At 42.1% G+C, this 24235-nt stretch overlaps 1 protein-coding gene across 1 annotated transcript in view; it reads left to right on the top strand.

The window, feature by feature from the left end:
• ME1 (malic enzyme 1) overlaps window positions 1-24235 on the top strand; it is a 460205-nt gene that overhangs the window by 326103 nt on the left and 109867 nt on the right. The window contains exon 7 of the mRNA XM_063441145.1: window positions 6552-6661. Within this exon, the coding sequence (XP_063297215.1) occupies window positions 6552-6661 (110 nt within the window). The remainder of the gene's footprint in view (window positions 1-6551; window positions 6662-24235) is intronic.

Genomic DNA, 24235 nt, shown 5'->3' with positions numbered 1-24235 from the left:
CTCATCTAATTTAATTTAAAAAAAATGAAAAAATATGATGAAAAATTGAAAAAAATACACGTTTTTTGAATTTTATGTGAAAAATCTTTTACTCATCTACAAAAGCGAATGAAAAAAACTGCTAAATAGATTCAAAATGTTGTCCTGAGTTCAAAAATACCCAGTGTTTACATGCTTTTTGCTTTTTTTTTGCATGTTATAGGGCTATAAGTACAAGTAGGATATTGCGGTTTCAAAACATACATTTTTAAAATGTATCAATAGTGACATTGTAACACTGTTATCTGTCATAAATTGCTAAATAACACCCCACATGTACATATTTTTTTAAAAGTAGACAACCCAGGGTATTCAATATGGGGTATGTCCAGACTTTTTTAGTAGCCACTTAGTCGCAAACACTGGCCAAAGTTAGCGTTCATATTTGTTTGTGTGTGAAAAAAGTAAAAAACTAAATTGAACGCTAATTTTGGCCAGTGTTTGTGACTAAGTGGTTACTAAAAACGACTGGACTTACCCCATTTGCAATACCTTGGGTTGTCTTCTTTTGCAAATGGTATGCCATCATGGGGGTAATTCTCATTCCTGGGCTACCATACGCTCTCAAAGGCAACGTAACCAACCTGGCCATTTTCAATGTAAAAATATTTGACCTATATATTTGACCCTGTAACTTTCAAAAACGCTATAAAACCTGTACATGGGGGGTCCTGTTCTACTCAGGAGACTTTGCTGAACACAAATATTAGTGTTTCAAAACTGGAAAATGTATCACAACAATTATATCATCAGTAAAAGTGCTGTTTGTGTGTGAAAAATGCAAAAAAAGTCACTTTCACTGACAATATCATCGCTGTGATATGTTTTACTGTTTTGAATCACTAATATTTGTGTTCAGCGAAGTCTCCCGAATAAAACAGTACCCCCCATGTACATGTTTTAGGGTGTCGTAGAACGTTACAGGGTAAAATACAGTGATAGCAAATTAAATTCTCTGGTCTTTCGGCCTGGGTTGGCAGGCAGGTCCCTTAAATTGCAATCAATAAAATAACTTAATTATGTAAAAATATTACCTAAATACGCACGTAGAATTTAAATATATATGCATATTTATATATTTGAAGTCTACGTGTATATTTATATAATTATTTATGTAATTTTGTATATCGACATATGAATAGTTCGCATTCTTTTTATTTATTTAAATATACATAGATATATATACAATTTCATTCTAAGTGTATTTTGATATAAATATATATATATTAATATCAAAATACAGTTAGAATAAAATTTCGTATAGATATATAATTTTTTTTCAATTTTTTATTATTATTTTTAATTTTTTTAATTTAATTTAAATTATTTATTATTCGTATTTTATAATAATATATATATACAATATATATAGTTATTATATATATTATATATATACGTGTGCAAATTAATTATAAGTGTATTTTTATATTAATATATGTACATATTAATATAAAAATACACTTAGCATGACATTATATATATGATATATAGACATATATTATATAGGTATAATATATGTCTATATATCATATATATACACATATATAATAATATATTTTTTTTTATTAACTATAACTTTAAATTTTTTTATGATTTTACACTGGCAGGGAGACTGCCTGTCAGCACAGACAGTCCCCCTGCAGGCAGAGACTAGGACACCTATTGTGACCATGTGGTCGCCCTGTTGGGCGATCACATGGCCCCAGGGGTCCTAAACCGCCATGGGGAGACTGTCTGGGCTGCAGGCAGTCTCCCCACACCGGGAGCAACGCCGATCGCCGCCGGGGGAACGACGGCGATCGGGTAAGTACATTTTAAATTTAGGACGGTTCAGGACCGTCGTCGGTCGGCAACGCAAAAATGCCGATGACGGTCCTGAACCGTCCTGCGTCTTCAAGGGGTTAAACTGCCATGACATTGTTTGACTGTATGACACTGAAAAGCTTGTACATGCTGTTGTGGCGCTACAAGCATGTTGTAATCACACGCACAAGAAAAATAAAGAATTAAAAAAATAATAATATATGCCAGCCCCATTGTGTCATGATTGTGCTATGTAGTGTGTGTGTATTTTAATATATATATATATATATATATATATATATATATATATAAACAGAGGGGGAGGCTGCACTCACCCAAACATGCATAAATGGGGTGCTGCTGGGGGCCAAATTATACAATACACAAGATCCAGCGCACTCACCTATTCACTTAACGGCAACTTCAATGTTGACATATATATATATTTTTTTTTAAAAGATTTGTTTTAAAACACCTAATCTAGGCTAAAATAATGGGGGTTTAGTTACATTATATGATCATACATTGCATAAGCCCGCCACACCGTCAATGTACCCCATCTTTGGCAGGTCCTACTCTAACAGCCTAATGTCTGCTCTTATGAGATTAACCCACTTACTTGGGGAAAGAAATTCCATCTGAGGCTCTCTGCAGTACAAGGCTAAATAGTGCCCTGGGATGAGGCACATGTGACAGGGAGGGGTGCAAAACCAAGGAGTTGGCTAGACTCCCAAATATATATATATATATATATGTGTATATATATATATAAAACAGAGGGGGAGGCTGCACTAATGGGGGTGCTGCTCGCGGCCAAATTATACAATACACAAGATCCAGCCCACTCACCTATTCACTAAACAGCAACTTCAATGTTGATAGATTTTATTAGTTATTTTTAAGTTTTTTTATATATATTTGGGAGTCTTGTACTGCAGAGAGCCCCAGATGGATTTTTTTCCCCCCAGGTAAGTGGGTCAATCTCATAAGAGCAGACATTAGGATGTTAGAGTAGGACCTGCCAAAGATGGGGTACATTGACGGTGTGGCGAGCTTATGCAATGTATGATCATATAATGTAACTAAACCCCCAATATTTTTGCCTAGATTAGGTGATTTTTTTTTAAAAAAACTTAAAAATAAATAATAAAATCTGTCAACATTGAAGTGGCCATTTAGTGAATAGGTGAGTGAGCTGGATCTTGTGTAATATATATATATAAAATAATACACCAATTAAAAAAAATAAAATAAAAAATAATATATATTTATATATATATATATATATATATATAGAGAGAGAGAGAGAGAGAGAGAGAGAGAGAGAGAGAGAGAGAGAGAGAGAGAAAGAAAGAAATATAAAGTCAGGGGTACACTCACAAGTCTTCAGTAAAGTGGAAACTGGTTTATTCAAGTGAAAAAAATTTCAATACATCCATGAACAAAATCAACGTTTCGACCCCTAAGGGTCTTTTTCAAGTTCTTTGGGGGGCTGTCAGCTCCCCAGTGAAAGGCTTGTGCATTGAAGCTGAGACTGGAGGAGGGGGCAAAGGAGACAGCAGAATGGGCACCATCGAAAGCACTTAAACCGATCATAACTGGTATAAGGAAAAGGTAGCGCCTAGGGCCTCTACTATGAGAAAATATGTACATGATATTGATATTAGTGATATTGACACATGGACATGCATGCTCTGCAGCTCTGCTATTTATGAAGCTAAAGGAAATGCCTACAGCCAAATGATTAGTTAATAATCCTAGATTATTAGGTCTAGTGGAGAAAAGAAGGGGATCTGAATGTTGTAGAAATTATGATTAGCACTAACTGTCAGAGCATGACCTAAAAGCAGGTGTTCTAACATAACCTAATATGAAGAGGTGCATGACGTCCTGGTGAGTTGTGCGTGGCAATGCTTGTACTATGAAGTCACTGTATATTTTGTACTGATGTGAGTATACCTTGGTAATGTCAAAGTGCCTTGTGGGGTAATGCAACAATGGCATTGTAATGTTTAGCAGAATGAGCCCAAAATGCAATAGGAAGCTGGAGCAGAACAACAAAAGTGAGGTACATGTAGGGATTAAGCAGAGATTTGTTCAGTAGAACTAAGGGCTCTGGGTAGTTTTTAGAAGGACTACTATAGGTTGGTATGAAAGCAACTCTGAAAAAAAAAGTAACTGTTTTGCTGTCTTTACTATTAAAAATATATTTTTAGGCCCAATAACAAGCATATGATTAAGACATGGAGTTACCAGTATGGGGGTGTATTGCAGAAAACACGTTTAGAAAATTTCAAAATCACTTTTTTTTTTTTTTTTAAATAAAAAATCCATTTAGTACTCCACAAGCAATCTAAAAATGTTTACAGCATACAATTAATGAATAAGTACAAACAGTCCTAACAAAAAAATACAACAATAAGACAGAACAATAACAGTGTTGTGTTCAAGTAGTGTCAATCGCCAATCCCCACCCCAGCAACCTAGTACATACAATTTGTACAGTGGAGGTGTAGTGCATCTTTTCCATAGACCAGCAGCAGAGCACAATCTGTATTTGCTTAAGAATATTTTATACAATAATATACCTCACATGAACACAGGTAATAGTACAGGGACTTTTAGGAACAGTCAGTAAATCAAGGTGTCAATCCAGCTCTCTCCTCCACTTGTGTTAAGGCTGTATTAAAAAAAATAGCATCTCTAAAAAGATAGAAGAGGAGTATAAGAGTATAGACATGAAGGTGTAAAAAAATAAAATAAAAAATAAAAATAAAAAAAGAGAGCAGCAAGAAAACACACGAGAAAGATAACATAAGAAAAAGTGTGTCACGGTGGATACATAGCAACATTTGTAGTTTTTGCAGTGAAAGTTGATTTACTTGGGTCATACTGCAACCACGAGTCCCAAGTTATTTGAAGGGAGGGCCAAATCAGCTTTTTGTCCTATCCTATGTCAAGTGTGAATGCATTTAGCAAGTTTTAAAGGGACACTCCAGATCATCGCGCTGAAGTGCTTTATGTAGGAAGAGTATGCCCTTTCATATAACAAAAAAGTGCAGACTCCAATATAAATTGGCACTTCGTTTAATAACCTTCGTACATTCCCCTGGCTGTCAATTAGACAACAGGTCCTGTTTCTTCCTGTCTGTTTAGCTCAGTGGAGCTAAACTCAAGTGGCCGCCGGCAGTTGCCCAGAGCACCTGACTTGAAATGACTTCTCATTGAGCTGCATTGGGAAGTCTGTGATTGGACAGCCATAATAAGTCTGGGATGGAGAAGAAGGGGTGGGCGTTCAAAGGCTTTAAACAAGAGAGCTGCAGCCTTTTTTTTTATTTTTTAATAAAATGCATGCATGTTTACATTGGAGGCACATCTAAGCAGTGATTTAAAACATTTTTTTTTTTAAATTTGAACAGTGGATTGTCTCTTTACTCTTTACTCTGTCTTATAAAAATCTGATTATTTAATGATTGTTATTTAAAATGTTTGCACTAAAGTGTATGAAAATAATCATACTAATGCTTTTATTACAATTTTTTACTGGTAAGAAATAATTGACAAGCAAGGAAAGATCTACTTTTTTGCTTCAAAGTCATATTCGTTTTTCATTTTAGTTCTTTTAAATTGCTTGTCTCGCTGAAGCATGTTTTGATAGCTTTATTCAATTTCCCACTAGATTTTTATCCTTTAAATGAGAGAATTCCAACAATGGGTGGACTTGCAATGTAAAACCACAGAAGTCATAAAAATCAAAGTATTAATAACTTATTTGTCCGTAGGAATTTATTTTAAAAGAAGAAAAACGTAAAATTAAATAAAGTTGTGTTTGGGGTGAAAATGCATTTATTTTCTATATCATGAAGTTGGCTGTAAACATATTTTGAACAGAACTCCCCAGCTTACATAAGCGTGGTGCTAATAAGACTTTCGTTTTTAACTGAGACAAGTGTAACTCTATTCCTACGTATGTTAAGGATTATTTTTTTAATATTAAAGCATTACATGTACGTGATGGAAATATAACATTGATCCAACAGCTGAAAAGGTACACGTTGCCACTTGTTATTTAAAGAAATTTCTACAGGGCAATTCTTGGGCAAAGGTCTAAAAGTAAAGTAATAACCATGGAAACCAACAGAGTGTTCTTGCACAAACTTTGCCCCAGAACGTCTTTTAATACCTAAACCTAAAGGGTTACTCCAAGCACCATGACCACCATGACCAGTGATTTGAAGTGACCATGGTGCCTGGAGTCTGTATGTGCAGCGTTTATCAGAGTTGAACTCCTTAGCTGCTGGAGGTAACCCCTTTTCTGCTATAGGTGTAACTCCACTTCTGGCAGCGTCATTGTGGTGTCATTACCCAGCCTGAAACAATACTGATCGTGCACAGATTCAACTTGAAAATCAGCTGTTCTTGTCATGGACATGTGAAAATAAACCCAGGAACTCAAATCTACATGCACCAACCCAAAACAACAATTACATTTGAACAGTTTTAACTGCTGTGGCTGCAGTTACAAATTTCAATACAATGAAAGCAGCATTGTGACAAACGGTACATGATGGTGGCTGAACTTGTGAACCATTGAAATAAACTCCTGAATTATATAATGAAATTTCATATATGCCACTAAGTTCATGTAACCAGTAAATATCAATAAGTTATACTATTTCATATACATATACTTTTTTTCTTTTATTTAGGTATGGCATGAACTGCCTTATTCAATTCGAAGATTTTGCTAATGCCAACGCTTTTCGCCTTCTGAATAAATATCGCAATCAGTACTGCACTTTCAATGATGACATCCAAGGTAACTATTTTGTTGTTGCCCATGTTGTGCCTTTGTGACTATGTTTGCCTATTTTATAACCACTATATTGGTTTTATATATATTCTGAAGTGGCCCAGTCAGAGTCCTGACCTCAACCCGATTGAGATGCTGTGGCATGACCTCAAGAAAGGGATTCACACCAGACATCCCAAGAATATTGCTGAACTGAAACAGTTCTGTAAAGAGGAATGGTCAAGAATTACTCATGACCGTTGTGCACGTCTGATCTGCAACTACAGGAAACGTTTGGTTGGAGTTATTGCTGCAGAAGGAGGTTCAAACAGTTATTAAATCCAAGGGTTCACATACTTTTTCCACCTTTTATTGAACACACCTGTGAATGTTTACATGGTGTGTTCAATAAAACATGGCAACATTTCATTCTTTGTGTGTTATTAGTTTAAGCAGACTGATTGTCTATTGTTGTGACTTAGATGATGATCAGATCACATTTTATGACCAATTTGCGCAGAAATCCATATCATTCCAAAGGGTTCACATACTTTTTCTTGCAACTGTATACATATTACAATATAAAGATATTACAATATTATATCATATCACATCACAAGTTTATAAATAATTCAAGCAATGTATTTTCCATCATTCTACATGTTGACAGGGTGACAGCCACGCTCACAGGCTAAGCGGTCAGTTTTGCGTGGGGATGAGAAGCTCTGGATGAGTTTTGGTGGTCTTGTTAATAATGAATGTGGGCAGCCACATAGTACGAAAAATATAAAAAATTACACAGTAACTCTCTTGTCTCTGGCATTTACACCATTGAATAAAACATTAACATTATCTATAACTTGCATTCATCTCTTTACATCAGTACAATAATACAATACAGTTTAGACAAGGCAAAGCCAGGGCAAGCATTGCAAACGAAAAGGATACATAGAAATATTGTTTCATTTCTCCTCTTTTCTACACAATGTCTTCATGCTGACTGCCAGGTGCAAAGCTTAAATCAATGATTGACAAGGAGCTAAGGTGGAGGTGCCCAGTTGCAAGTTAAAGAGGTGTGGATTTCTACATTTAGTTTTATCTTTCACACATCAGAACTGCATATTTGTTAAATATAGGGATAAGTAAACATAATAATACAATTCCTGGGAAGTGACAGTTCCCCTTTAAAAAATAGACATTTTAAATGGTGGCAGCCTAAAGAGACCCGTGGCTTTAAAAACTGAGGTTTGGGATACTTACCTTGCCCGGCAATCCCGATCGGGTGGACTGCCTGACTAGCTCTTCCAGGCCTTGTGATCGCAGAGAAAGGAATTGGCAATATATTGACATCAAGACAACTAATGAGAGATAGATCACAGAAATGCAATCGGGCCAGGACCCATTAATGCTTTTAAATGCAACAGCCAAATAGAAAGTAATATGACTATAAGCAAAGACATGACATCAGGAAAAGAAATAAGACAAGGAAGTAGAGGACATAGACACAAAAATACCAAACGCTTTTCCTTGGTTTCAACCCACGGTGAATATAATACAAATATTTTACTGAATTCCTTCATTGTCTCATATATATGTTTCAGTCATACTGTTCACCCTGTCAGGTTTTATTCTGTAAATTCCTTCTTCCATTAATGTATGAATTGGAAGACTTCTGGCAAAATATCTAGTACATTTTATTAAAGCCTTTATTTTCCTAAGGGTTTATAGGTTTTGAGATATAAGTAGAGTAATACAATACATCACTGTTTTCACCATAGCTCAGAGTAGTGGGGACCCACAGCTTGCGGAACCCAGTATGGTTCCTTTGTTAATGAATCTTGTGTCTGATAGGAGAAAAAGGAGCATAAGGTATTTATATTTGAGCCTTTCATTTTATAGGCCTGCATTCTGTAGAGAATGAACAGTCTGGAGTGGATTTAGCTATGTATCAAGAGATTCATATTTATAAACAGGTGCAGACTGCACACAATCTGCTTTAATCATTAGACGTTTTGAACTAAAATTAGCCATCAGTTTTCAGACTTTAGCATTTTTTAATTTGGTAATAGACCGGAATTTTTCATTTTACATGAAACATTTTGAAATTACAAACCTACTAAGAGTAAATTAAACTCATTGCTTCTTGTATTCTTTATTTTAAAGAGAGTGCATGTTAAAACATTTTTTTTCCCAGTTAGGATTTGCTTTATGTACTGCTGAATGCTCCAATGGAAGCTTATGTTATTTTTTTGGCACCTATTTGAAATTTCGCCTTATTGCTTCAGAGTTTGCAGCTTTTTCTATTCTAGTAAAACCATGAACATATATGCCCAGTTTCCTGTCCATCTCTATGTACTACTATTTTTTATATTTATTATTGTTTATTTTTGTTGTGCATTAGGTAGGTACAAACACGCCTGAGGTACCCCAAAGGCATTCCTCTGGCTTCATGTCATGCTTTACATTGGGGTAGTATATGGAACTAGCACAATTACAGAATAAACCGTTTAATACCAACAGTGGTAGTTGTGTGTGTGTGAAAAATCCACTATTTAGTATTTACCATTTTGGAAATTGAGCATATGTAATGAAAAAGACACGTTTTCCAAATAATTGCTATAGCATCTCAACCAGGACAATATAAAATTGTTGCTCCACACATACACGCTTAATGTGCAATCACAAGTTGCCCCTAGTGCCCCATGTACCTAACATTACAAGTATGTATTGAAAAATACATACACTATGCCAACAGGTAGGCATTATTGCTAAAATGTAGAATATTTTTTAATAAAGAAAATATATAAAACAAAAGAGCGCAATAATATTAAAAATTCAAATTATCAAAATATAAAATTCATTAAAAATAGCTGCTATACACTTAAAAGGAAATTCCCTAGCAAATTTTAACAAAAATAAAGTGTCAGCGCTTAATCAATAGTTCCAGAAAACCGTGTCTCGGGGTAGCCTTAATGTCATCAAATTAGTATAGTCCAGAGTTCCAAAATGGATTTTCCACCTCCACAGCCGTGGATTTTTGAGGTATTTGATAGTTTGTATTCGACTTGATGTTATCCAATTAATAGGATACTTTGTATTCAGTCTGTTATAGTATTCCAATGTACGGTACCTTAAAAAGATACAAAAAGCAAAATATAGTGTAACACTGTAAATTTATTGACAAATAAAAAAAAAAAAACCCCTTAATGAGAACTCTTACACAGTAAAATATAGTGGTGTATGTCTTCAAATATCCAATTAAAATAGCATGTATCCAATCGACAAGCAGTTCATTCACAAGGGTATGTTACCACTCCGTCGGGCAGCTTGTTCAGTTCAAGTCTTCGAAACCAAGCCATACAGAAGTTAGCCAGACCGAAGGGACGCAAAGATGAAACACCGCTCGAATAGTCTGTATATTCTGTGATGGATGCTGGCAAAAACAAAGTTCTACGCTTTTCGCCCAAGCTCAGCTGGCGTTTTCAAGATAATATAGGCTGAATTGAGAGTTTTAGTTTTTTACATATTGTTGCACAATATATATAGCTGAGTCTTATTTAATATTTTAGTCAGATAGCCAGGGCCGCCACCAGAAATTTTGGGGCCCCTAACTCAGCTCAGGGTCTGGGCCCCCAGGGGCCCGCCTCCAAATACCGCCCACTGGGTCCACCTCCAAATACCGCCCACAGGAATACATACACAGACACAAACACACACACTGATACAAAAGGACACAGATGCATACTAACAGACACACATACGGAAACAGACATACACGCATACAGGCATACATACTGACACACACATACTGAGACATACACACCAGCATACATAGTAAAAGACAGGCACATACTAACATACATACAGACACTCATGCATGAAGACATAAAGACACATACATACATACAGACACCGACATACATACATACATACACACATTCATACATACAGACATACAGACACCCATACACACATACATTCATAATGACATACAGACATAAATTCACACATACAGACTGACATACATGCATACAGACATACGTTCATAATGATATGCAGACATACATTCATACTGACATACAGACGTACATACACACACATATACATACACACACAGACAGACATACATACATACATAGGCATACATGCATGCAGTCAGACAGACAGACATAGACATACATACATGCATGCATGCATCCAGACAGTCAGGCATACACATACATACAGACAGACATACATACACATACATACATACATGCATACACACATGCATACAGACATAGACATACGGACATACAGACATACATAGACATACATGCATACGGACATACAGACACATACATACATACATACAGACATACAGACACATACAGACATACATACATGCATACAGACAGACATGAATACATACATACACAGACATACATACATATACATACACAGACAGACATACATACAGACACATACATAGACATACACATACACATACATATATACATATATACATACATATACATACAGACACATGTATACATACATACACAGACATACATACATACATACATACATACATACAGGCACACATACATACACATACATACAGGCACACATACATACACATACATACAGGCACACATACATACACATACATACAGGCACACATACATACACATACATACAGGCACACATACATACACATACATACAGGCACACATACATACACATACATACATACAGGCACACATACATACACATACATGTATACAGACATACATCCACAGACATACATACAGACATACACATACACACATACATACATACATACATACATACATATACATACAGACACATGTATACAGACTTACAGACAGACACATACATAGACATACATACAGACATACACAGTGCTCATTTTCTAGCCACCCTCCTGTCTCTTACCTTTGCAGGAGGGTGGCTGGGGATGATGGGAGTCGGCATGACTCCTTCATTTGCGCGCGCGCGCTCCTCCCGCGCGGAGTGTGCTGGGAGGAAGTGACTACTTCCTCCCAGCAGCACTTGCGGCGTTTTTTTTTTTTTTTTAAAGGGGCCCGGTCGCGCTATACCACGGCCACAGCGCTGACCGGGCCCCTGAAGGAGGGGGCTCATCGGCTGGCCCTAAGTGTGTGGGCCACCCGATGGGCCCCACACGTGGGGCCCGAGCTGTCGGGCCCCCCAGGGCCGCCGGGCCCGTGACAACCGTTACGGTTGTCACCCCCTGATGGCGGCCCTGCAGATAGCAACAGGTGGTAATTTTTATTTTACCCAGAATAGAAACCAGGTGACATATAGTGTCTCTTGTTAATCTCTATGTGTAGCCTATCCCTGAATTGCTCTTAATTTTGGAAAGCAAGTTTTTTCAACTACCCATTGGAGAATGGATTGGAGGAGTTAAAACATGCAAGTTGCAATGTGAACATCCTGAAAAATGGAAATAGCTAATGGAGAATATGAGTCTAATGAAAGGTGACTGAAATCCCAAAGTCAGTGTCCAAAGTGAAGCAAAATAACAACTGTTAGCCTCCCTTTAATAACAATATTTTAGGTCTACCTGATATATGCTTCTTTTACATACCCGAAACTGCAAAAAGTAGTCTTAGCTAGAACAAAATTAGCTGGAATAATTCATACAGTTGCAAGAAAAAGTATGTGAACCCTTTGGAATGATATGGATTTTTGCACAAATTGGTCATAAAATGTGATCTTATCATCATCTAAGTCACAATAGACAATCAAAGTCTGCTTAAACTAATAACACACAAAGAATGAAATGTTTCCATGTTTTTATTGAGCACACCATGTAAACATTCACAGTGCAGGTGGAAAATGTATGTGAACCCCTAGACTAATGACATATCCAAGAGCTAATTGGAGTGAGATGCATAGGCGTGCGCACGGGGTGTGCCGGGTGTGCCTGGGCACACCCTAATCACACCCCCGTGCTGCACTACCTTTGGGCAGACTAACATGTCGGGTCCTCGGTCTATGACCGAGGACCCGACACAGGAGGGGGCCGGCGGCGTGCACACAATGCCGCCGGGTGAGAGGCCCCTCCTGTCCGTCTGCCCTGATCCTCAGTCTGCAGCTCCGCCGGGAGTGAGCTGCAGACTGAAGTATCTCGCGATCTCCAGCCTGTCAGAGCGTTGCCACGGCAACGCTCTGCCTGGAGATCGCGAGACTCACCCTAACCCCTGTTACTACCCCCTAACCCCTGTCACTAATCGTCTACCCCCGCTACCTCCTGTCACTGCCCCTCCACCCCCCCACCTCCTGTCCCTCTACCCCCCCAACCCCTGTTGCTGCCCCTCCACCCTCCTAACCCCTGTCGCCCACACAGTGCACCCCTCACAATCATACACACTGTACCCCACACACACTGAATCCCTCACAATTACACAAACTGTAGCCCTTACAATTACATACACTGTACCCCTCACAATCACACACACTGCACCCTTCACAATTACACCACACTGTACCCCTCGCAATCACACACACTGCACCCCTTACTCGCTGCACCGCTCACAATCACACACACTGCACAGCTCAGCTCACAATCACACACATACACTGCACCTACGTATACTTGTATTTGTGTGTGTGTATGTGAATATATATATATATATATATGTGTGTGTGTGTGTGTGTGTGTGTGTGTATAAAAATACATATACACGCGGCGTGTGTGTATGTGAATATATATATATATATATATGTGTGTGTGTGTGTGTATAAAAATACATATACACGCGGCGTGTGTGTTTGTGCTTTAGGGTGCACACCCTAATGCAACAGGCTGCGCACGCCTATGGTGAGATGTCAGCCAACTGGAGTCCAATCAATGAGATGAGATTGGAGGTGTTGGTTATAGCTGCCCTGCCCTATTAAAAAACACACACCAGTTCTGGGTTTGCTTTTTACAAGAAGCCTGATGTGAATGATGCCTTGCACAAAAGAGCTGTCAGAAGACCTACGATTATGAATTGTTGACTTGCATAAAGCTGGAAAGGGTTATAAAAGTATCTCCAAAAGCCTTGCTGTTCATCAGTCCACGGTAAGACAAATTGTCTATAAATGGAGAAAGTTCAGCACTGCTGCTACTCTCCCTAGGAGTGGCCGTACTGTAAAGATGACTGCAAGAGCACAGCTCAGACGCTCAATGAGTGAAGAAGAATCCTAGAGTGTCAGCTAAAGACTTACAAAAGTCACTGGCAAATGCTAACATCCCTGTTAGCGAATCTACAATACGTAAAACACTAAACAAGAATGGATTTAATTGGAGGATACCACAGAGGAAGCCACTGCTGTCCAAACAAAACATTGCTGCACGTTTACAGTTTGCACAAGAGCACCCGGATGTTCCACATCAGTACTGGCAAAATATTCTGTGGACAGATGAAACCAAAGTTGAGTTGTTTGGAAGAAACACACAACACTTTGTGTGGCGAAAAAGAGGCACAGCACACCAACATCAAAACCTCATCCCAAATGTGAAGTATGGTGGTGGGGGCTTTATGGTTTGGGGCTGCTTTGCTGCGTCAGGGCCTGGACGGATGGCTATCATTGAAGGAAAAATAAATTCCCAAGTTTATCAAGACATTTTGCAGGAGAACTTAAGGCCATCTGTCTACCAGCTGAAGCTCAACAGAAGATGGGTGTTGCAACAGGACAATGACCCAAAGCATAGAAGTAAATCAACAACAGAATGGCTTAAACAGAAGAAAATACGCCTTCTGAAGTGGCCCAGTCAGAGTCCTGACCTCAACCCGCTTGAGATGCTGTGGCATGACCTCAAGAAAGTGATTCACACCAGACATCCCAAGAATATTGCTGAACTGAAACAGTTCTGTAAAGAGGAATGGTCAAGAATTACCCCTGAACGTTGTGCACGTCTGATCTGCAACTACAAGAAACGTTTGGTTGAAGTTATTGCTGCCAAAGGAGGTTCAACCAGTTATTAAATTCAAGGGTTCACATACTTTTTCCACCTGTGAATGTTTACATGGTGTGTTCAATAAAACTTGGCAACATTTCATTATTTGTGTGTTATTAGTTTAAGCAGACTGTGATTGTCTATTGTTGTGACTTAGATGATGATCAGATCACATTTTATGACCAATTTGTGCAGAAATCCATATCATTCCAAAGGGTTCACATACTTTTTCTTTCAACTGTATGTATTGATGACATATATGTAACTGGACAGACGCCTTGCAATCATAGAACTACATTTATCTTTTCAATCTCTTACCCTCCACCTTTGTCCATTTATAATGTGCTCTCCCTTTAGTCTTAATGAGGCATGGAATGCTACTGATTTCCATTATCAGTACTTAACCTTCTCTTATTACTCAGTGCAAGTACAACAGTTGCTGCTGTATTATGTTTTCTGCTGCTCTGATAGATTGTGATGTCATGAGTTGTCCTGAAGGACTGTCGATGTGTGTGCTCTGATGCATTGTGATGTCACATGTTGCATTGACAGACTTGTGATGTGTGTTTGTGTTCTGATGCATTGTAATGTCAGGTACTGTACAGTATCACAGTTGGCACAGAATGTTGTTAATCAGTATAACTTCTAGTCAGAGTTTTCTGTCTTTGGAAAGGACCAAGTTGCGTAACGTGTTGTTGCGGTATTCGTTGTATATATTGAATATGGTTTTCCGGTTTTGTCTAGTTCATTTTTATTGTTAATGAGCGTCTGTATATCAATATACAGACTTATTCAGCAGAGCTCCCTGGTAAGTAAAACATTGTGTATGTAATACAGAAACTGCTAAAATAGTATCATTTCCATTCAGGGCCGGACTGGGCAAAAAATTAGGCCCGGGCATTTTTCAATCAGAGCGGCTCCCTAAGGGGGCGGGGCCAGAGAGGGTGTGTTTTGTCATCACTAATTACAAGCACACCCCCTCTCAAAGTGAGCATGTTGGTTCAATGCGCAGAGTCGCGATGAAGAGCTCTGGCATTAGAAAAAAGCCCTGAATTTGTTCTGCGCAGCGCAAGCAAATTTAATAACATGCTTGCGCTGTGTTTGCTTTTAAATTGTTTCTGGTGTCTCCACAAGTGGGATACCAGAGGACAAAAGGGCCAGGAAAGCGTATGGTGCATGTGTTTGGAGCCTGCTTGCGTGTGTGTAGAGTGTGGTGTGGTATTGTGTAAATAGGTCAATTTAATTTGTGTTTGTGGTGTAATATGTGTGGCTAGGGGCTGTAGAGAGTGTGTGTATAGAGGGCATAGTGTTATAGGGGATGTAGCCAGTGGTGTATCCTGGTATCCAGCACAAAACTCAGGCGTCCCCCTCCCCCCCGCGCCACCCCCACCCAACCCCTCTCCCCACCCCGCCTTCTAAATACACACACACATTCATTGACAGATATGCATGCACTAGGTAACAGAAACACACACACTAACAGACACACACTAACAAACACACACACGCTAACATACACACACACACTAACAAACACACACACACTAACAGACACACACACTAACAAACACACACTAACAGATGCACACTAACAGACATACACAGACACACACACACACTCACACTCACTAACAGACACACACACACACACACTCACTAACAGACACACACACGCACTCACATTAACACTTTTTTTTTTTTACTTTAACCTCCCCCAGCCTCCTTACCTTTGGGAATGCTGGGGGGGTCATCTTTCTCCCTGGTGGTCCAGTGGCTGCTGGGCGGTCGGGCGGCGCTGGCGGGCGGCTGGCAAGGGAGCACTTCCTCTGAGCTGTCTGCTCAGCTCCCTCGCGCGCCGCAGTGAGGCTGGGAGCCGGAAGATGATGTCATATTCCGGCTCCCAGCCTCACTCTGCGGCGCGTGAGGGAGCTGAGCAGACAGCTCAGAGGAAGTGCTCCCTCGCCAGCCGCCCGCCCGCCAATGCCGCCCGCTCAGCAGCTCAGCCCAGCCCAGCATGTCAGTTAGCCGCAAGGCTAACAAGGCATTTGCCCTGGGCGTTTGGGGGCGGCTTTTTTTGCCGCCCCCTGGAAAATGCCGCCCAAAGCAAATGCCTTGTTTGCCTCGCGGCTAAAACGTCCCTGGATGTAGCGAGTGTGTGTATACGGGCTGTAGTGTGTGTGTGTATAGGTGACGTAGTGTGTGTAGGGGTTGTAGAGAGGGTGTGTTTAGAGAATGTTGTATGTGTTTGCTGACAAGGAATGCAGTGTGTGTGTGTGTGTAGGAGTTCTAGTGTGTAAAGGACCCAGAGTGTGTATAGGAGATTGTGTGTGTGTGTGTGTGTGTGTGTATAGAGGATTAAGAGTGCATATAGGGTAAGGGATCTAGCGTGTATCTGGAGCGTAATGTGTGTAGTGGTGCAGTGTGAGGGGTGCTGTAGTGTGTGTGTGTATATATATATATACATAGATATATATATATATATTTGGACGTATTGTATGTGTGAGGGGCGCAGTGTGTGTGTATGTAAGAGGGGTGCTGTGTGTGAGGGTGTTTTTATCTGCCGTCACATTCTAGGTTTCTAATTTTCTTTGTTAACTCACTGAGGGTTATTATATATATATATATGTGGGAGTGTGTGTGTGTGAGCGAGGGTGCTGTGTTTGAGGGTGCGCTGTGTGTGTCTGAGGGTGCTGTGCGTGTGTGGGTGCGCTATGTGTGTCTGGGTGCTGTGTGTGTCTGGGGGTGCTGTGTGTGTCTGAGGGTGATGGGTGCGTCTGGGGGTGCTGTGTGCGTCTGGGTGCTGTGTGTGTGACTGGGTCCTGTGTGTGTGTCTGGGGGTGCTTTGTGTGTCTGGGGGTGCTGTGTGTGTCTGGGGGTGCTGTGTGTGTTTGGGTGCTTTGTGTGTTTCGGAGTGCTGTGTGTGTGTCTGGGTGCTGTGTGTGTGTGTGTCTGGGTGCTGTGTGTGTGTCTGGGGTGCTGTGTGTGTCTGGGTGCGCTGTGTGTGTCTGAGTGCTGTGTGTCTGAGGGTGCTGTGTGTGTCTGAGGGTGCTGTGTGCGTGTGGGGGTGCTGTGTGCGTGTGGGGGTGCTGTGTGCGTGTCTGGGTGCTGTGTGTGTGTCTGGGTGCTGTGTGTGTGTCTGGGGGTGCTGTGTGTGTCTGGGGGTGCTGTGTGTTTGGGTGTGCTGTGTGTGTCTGGGTGTGCTGTGTGTGTCTGGGGGTGCTGTGTGTGTCTGGGTGTGCTGTGTGTGTTTGGGTGCTTTGTGTGTCTGGGGGTGCTGTGTGTGTTTGGGTGCTGTGTGTGTCTGGGGGTGCTGTGTGTGTCTGAGGGTGCTGTGTGTGTCTGGGGATGCTGTGGGTGTTGTGTGTGTCTAGGCGCTGTGTGTGTCTGAAGGTGCTGGGTGCGTCTGGGGGTGCTGTGTGTGTCTGGGTGTGCTGTGTGTGTCTGGTGGTGCTGTGTGTGTTTGGGTGCTTTGTGTGTCTGAGGGTGCTGTGTGTGTCTGGGGGTGCTGTGTGTGTCTGGGGGTGCTGTGGGTGTTGTGTGTTTCTGGGGGTGCTGTGTGTGTCTGTGGGTGCTGTGTGTGTTTGGATGCTGTGTGTGTTTGGGTGCTTTGTGTGTCTGGGGGTGCTGTGTGTGTCTGAGGGTGCTGTGTGTGTCTGGGGGTGCTGTGGGTGTTGTGTGTTTCTGGGGGTGCTGTGTGTGTCTGTGGGTGCTGTGTGTGTTTGGGGGTTGTGTGTGTGTGTGAATGTATTTTGTATTTAAATTAAAATATATATTTTTTTATTAATAATAATAAAAAAAAAAAGTTATATCCCCCCCTCCCTTCTTACCTTTAGCCTGGGAGGGGGGGAGCCGTTCTGCCATGATGGGAGCCGTTCTGCCATGAAGAGGTGGACCATGCTTCCTTCCCTGGTGGTCCAGTGGTGAGAGTGAACTCTAGCCTGCAGGCTAGAGTTCACTCTCGTGAGATCTGAACGTTGCCGCAGTAACCGCGGCAACGCTCAGACCTCGCGAGAGGACCCGGTGGAGCTGCTGGATAGAGCTCCGCCGGTCCTCTCTCCTGCCTCCCTTCCTCTCCAGCCGGCGGCCGCATGTCAGTGCCTGTGGGCCGGTGAGGGAGATCTTTGATGTCCCCACCGGCCCATGGAGGCACACAGCAGGGCCGGCGCTCGGGTAGCGCTGGCCCTGCAGGGGCTGGCAGGGGAGATCCTGTGAGCCTGTTTCCATTAGACCTAGGCACAAAAGCTTTATAAAGGTTTTGCTAAGATAAAAAAAAATTTTGTAGATAAATCATTTATAAAGTTTTTGCAGCAGTACTGTTTTGATAAAGAAAAAAATATATATGTATATATATATATATGTGATACCTCAATTTCTACTAAGACGTAAAACAAAATAGAATATATTGGTATCCAAATATACTTATCCGATATATTCAATCAAACAGCCTCTCAAGCAGGGGAGGGCTGGCAGCCTTAGGCCTGGGGGGCAAAACCAGTCAAGTGGCCCATTGCGCCACCCCCCCCCCCCTCCATGTGACATCACAATGCCCCACCCATATGATCTGCCATATGAACTAACGCCAGTGATGCACACAGTGTGTGTTTACATTAAAAAGCCTGCAGGGACCAGCTATAGACACCAGAACCACTTCATTAAGCTATAGTGTCCCTTTAATGTGAGGTAAATTATAGATTAGTGTCACTAATAATATACTAGATTGCCTACTTACAATTAGATGAGGATGATGATGGGCTGCAGTTTGGCTCCACTGGTCTGGTGTAGAACAGGACCTCTGGAGGCTGTTTGCAACTGTGGTCACAAAATTCAACGTTCTGGGAGAATTGGAAGCAGCTCAATTTTTTGGGGGCCTCTTACACAGCTCAAGGTCTGGGCTCCAGTGCCTGACGGTGAGTATGCCCATAAGGCCCACTCATAAGTCCACTTATATGTTCCACCCACCCATGAGCTCGCACACAGGGAGTGGAGTGTGTAGGGGATGTGTTATGTGTTATCTAATATGTGTGCTTATGGTATGTAGTGTATAGGGATACCAGTTTGTGCAGGTGATGCAGTGTGTTTGTGTGTAGTGGAAGCAGTGTGTATTTGTGTATAAGGGATGTATTATGTGTTTCTGGTTGTGTGTGAGGGATGCATTGTGTGAATCTGTGTTTGTATGCATAAGGGATGCAAGGTGTGTGTCTGTATGTGTGTGCATTGAGTGTAAGAGATGCATTGTGTTTCTGTGTGTATGTAAGAAAAACAGTGTGTGTGTTTGCATGTGTGTGTAAGGGTTTGCAGTGTATGTTTCTGTGTATGTGTGCAAATGATGCATTGTCTTTGTGTGTAAGGGTTGCATTGTGTGTGTGTGTAATGGATGCATTGTGTGTTTCTCTGTGTGTAAGGGAAGCATGTTCTGTTTCTGTGTATGTATAGGGATGCATTGTGTGTTTCTGTGTATGTATAGGGATGCATTGTGTGTGTGTGTGTGTGTGCGCGCGTAGTGTTAAAGAGCTCCCTGTCTTGCCCCCTGTCCTATAGAGCTGTCCCTTCTGTCCCTTAGAGCTCTCCCTGCCCCTTAGTGGTCTCTCCTCTCCCCCACCCTCCCCTAGCGGTCTCTTCTCACACTCACCCACCCTCCCTGTGCTCTTCTCATCCCCCCTCCACCCTCCCTGTGTTCTTCTCACTCCTCCCTCTGTGTGTTCTCACCCCCCCTGTGTTCTTCTTACCCCCCTCCTCCCTGTGTTCTTCTTACTCCCCCCTTGTTCTTCTTACCCCCTTCTTCTTATTACTCCCCCTTCTTCTTACCCTCCTTCTTCTTCTTACCCCTTCCTTCTTCTTCTTACCCCCCTTCTTCTTCTTACCCCCCTTCTTCTTACCCCCTTCTTCTTACCCCCCTTCTTCTTACCCCCTTCTTCTTCTTACCCCTTCTTCTTTTTACTCCCCCCTCTTCTTCTTACTCCCCCTCTTCTTCTTACTCCCCCCTCTTCTTCTTACCCTCCCTCTTCTTCTTACCCCCTTCTTCTAATTACTCCCCACTCTTGTTCTTACTCCCCCCTTCTTCTTCTTACCCCCCTCTTTTTCTTATCTCCCCTTCTTCTTACTCCCCCCTCTTATTATCCCCCCTCCCCTCTTCTTACTCCCTCTCTTCCCTCTTCTTACTCCCCCCGCCCCTCTTACTCCCCCCTCTTCTTACTCCCCCCTCCCCTCTTCTTACTCCCCCCTCCCCTCTTCTTACTCTCCCCCCTCCCCTCTTCTTACTCTCCCCCTCCCTCCCCTCCCCTCTTCTTACTCTCCCCCCCTCCCCTCTTCTTACTCTCCCCCTCCCCACTTTTTATTCTCCCTCCCTCCCCTCTTTTTACTCTCCCTCCTCCCCTCTTCTTACTCCCCCCTTCTTCTTACTCTCCCCCCTCCCCTCTTTTTACTCTCCCTCCTCCCCTCTTCTTACTCCCCCCTTCTTTTTACTCTCCCCCTCCCCTCTTTTTACTCTCCCCCCCCTCCCCTCTTTTTACTCTCCCTCCTCCCCTCTTCTTACTCCCCCCTTCTTTTTACTCTCCCCCTCCCCTCTTTTTACTCTTCCCCCCCTCCCCTCTTCTTACTCTTCCCCCTCCCTCCCCTCTTCTTACTCTCCCCCTCCCTCCCCTCCCCTCTTCTTACTCTCCCCCCTCCCCTCTTCTTACTCTCCCCCCTCCCCTCTTCTTACTCTCCCCCTCCCTCCCCTCCCCTCTTCTTACTCTCCCCCCTCCCCTCTTCTTACTCTCCCCCCTCCCCTCTTCTTACTCTCCCCCTCCCCTCTTTTTATTCTCCCTCCCTCCCCTCTTTTTACTCTCCCTCCTCCCCTCTTCTTACTCCCCCCTTCTTTTTACTCTCCCCCTCCCCTCTTTTTACTCTTCCCCCCTCCCCTCTTCTTACTCTTCCCCCTCCCTCCCCTCTTCTTACTCTCCCCCCCTCCCTCCCCTCTTCTTACTCTCCCCCCTCCCTCCCCTCTTCTTACTCTTCCCCCTCCCTCCCCTCTTCTTACTCTCCCCCCTCCCTCCCCTCTTCTTACTCTCCCCCTCCCTCCCCTCTTCTTACTCTCCCCCCTCTTCTTACTCTCCCCCCTCCCCTCTTCTTACTCTCCCCCCCTCCCCTCTTTTTACTCTCCCCCCTCCCCTCTTTTCACCCCCCCTTCTTACTCTCCCCCTCTCCCCTCTTCTTACTCTCCCCCCCTCCCTCCCCTCTTCTTACTCTCCCCCCTCCCCTCTTCTTACTCTCCCCCTCCCCTCTTCTTACTCTCCCCCTCCCCTCTTCTTACTCTCCCCCCTCCCCTCTTCTTACTCTCCCCCCCCCTCCCCTCTTCTTACTCTCCCCCCATCCCCTCTTCTTACTCTCCCCCCCCTCCCCTCTTCTTACTCTCCCCCCCTGCCCTCTTTTTACTCTCCCCCCCTCCCCTCTTTTTCTCCCCCCCCCTTCTTCTTACCCCCTCCCCTGTAGGTGGCCGAGCGGTCCCGGCCGGAGTGATAGGAAGGTGCTCAGTGTGCACCTTCCTGTCAGTCCGGCCGGGTACAGGAAACAGAAACTCCTGTTCCGCACGGAACAGGAGTTTCTGTTTCCTGTACCCGGCCGGACTGACAGGAAGTGCACACTCAGTGTGCACCTTCCTATCACTCCGGCCGGGACCGCGGACCGGAGTGCAGCTCGGCCACCTACAGGGGAGGGGAGGGAAAAGCTGCTGCAGCCGTTTGAGCGCTCTTTACAGAGCGCTCGGCGGCTGCAGCATTTAAAGGGCCGGCCCGCCGTGGCCGGTCCTAAAAGAATTTCGGGCGGCCTGGGGGGCAATTGCCTCCCTGCCCCCCGGCCCAGCCCGCCCCTGCTCTCAAGGTAGTGGCCCAGTTCCTGACCTTTTACAACATATATGTGAATACAGAAGGAAATGAGAAACGGCTGTATACAATTTAAACAGGAACAAAAAAGTACACATAGTGTGATACAGTAAAACAAGTGCTAGTGTAAGATTATAATGCACTCATGAGATCAAGATGAATAATCCACCCAAAAGGTGCCTGTCCCGATAAACGCCTCCACTCTCCACTGGAAATCCAAGCGGACCAAAATATGGAATGAGACTCCGGTAGGTATAGGTAAAATAAATGTGCAAATTTATTGTAAAAAACAGGCCATATATATTAGCCACATAAAATAAAATAGAGGATAGGTCCTACATGTTTCGTTCCTATAATTGGGAACTTCCTGAGGGACCAAAAACAAATAATACAACAGTTAAAAACAATCAATGCAAAAAAATTTACAGTACTCTTTTGATGTCTATATCGGTTCTCCTGTCATATCTAAAAAAAACTAAAAAAAAAAACTTTCTGTTTTACCCAAATTCTCTACTTATGTTTTAAATTTTTTCATTAACCTGTCACAACACGCTGTTTAGCATTTACAACCAAAGGTAGAGGGATACATACATTTACATATAATAGATTCTGTTTTCTTCATAGTTTTCAATTGTACAGCTCTATGCAGTAGTTTCCATCAATCAGGAAAATCTAGAGGAAACCTGCTCTTTCTCCGGGGAAATCTTATACAATCTATGCTGGACAGATTGACTGCAGAATGCACTATTATTGAACTTTAGCTTCACACTTATTCAGTCATTATTCATTTCAGGATAAGATTTGGGTGATTCCACTTTCAAAAAGGCATCGCCTATAGAAGAAACATTCGGAGCTTTGGGGAGCTGGATGTGTCTTCACCTTTTCAATGCAGAGTTTAAGCTTTGCATTACTGTACATTCTCCATGGTCCTATACGTTTTCCATGTGTGGACAATACAAGCATCTCACATATTTAGTTATATTTCAAGCTGTTAAATTACCTGCCAAATTCCTCAGTTCTCTAAGATTTGAATCAACAGCATAGACATTAAAAGCGCATGGGGTAGAGTGATTAACTGCAAAACTGCCAGTGGACCAGCAACACACCATATCGGGCTATTATATATCCCATTACTGAAACAGTGAGTCAATCTAATGATTAATATAGTTATTAGGACCTTAAACGTTTGTGCTTTTTTCAATTAATACCTTTCCTTCTTCCCTCCATCCTTCATATTATCCCCTCATTGCTCTCTTCTCTTTAATAGATGTTTTATTCATATCTTGCACTCATCTATTCCATAACTTTCTCTCCATTTGTTGCTATTTTACATTGTTCTCTTCCCTTCTCCCATTGCTTAATTGTTTACCCCCCAGTGTTTGCTTCCAATGCCCTCCCTTCCCCCAGAAAAAATAATAAAGAAAATACTCACAGTAATCAAATTAAATAGACTGAGCTAACTAATGATAAATTATGAAGTTATGAACAAATTATCTTAATAGCCTGTTATAAGCCTGGTACTGAGTCCTTTCAGACTCTATGGGATTCCCCCTGATTAGCTCAGTTGGTGGTAATGTCATAATTTATACCACATGGGGCATGGTTTTGCTATACTGCTCTAATGCTATGTCTCTTATGTATTGCCTTGACCATGGGGGTGGGGCCTTTCTAGCGACCTCTGGCTGCTTAACATTTAGTATACATGCCCCCATCCACAGCATGATAGGTGGTGGGCATAAGATACTGATATTGAGGCATATTGACCCCAATTGA

Source organism: Pelobates fuscus, chromosome 2 (assembly GCF_036172605.1).
Source record: "Pelobates fuscus isolate aPelFus1 chromosome 2, aPelFus1.pri, whole genome shotgun sequence".
Classification (NCBI taxonomy): Eukaryota; Metazoa; Chordata; class Amphibia; order Anura; family Pelobatidae; genus Pelobates; species Pelobates fuscus.
This window is presented reverse-complemented; position numbering and strand designations above follow the sequence as displayed.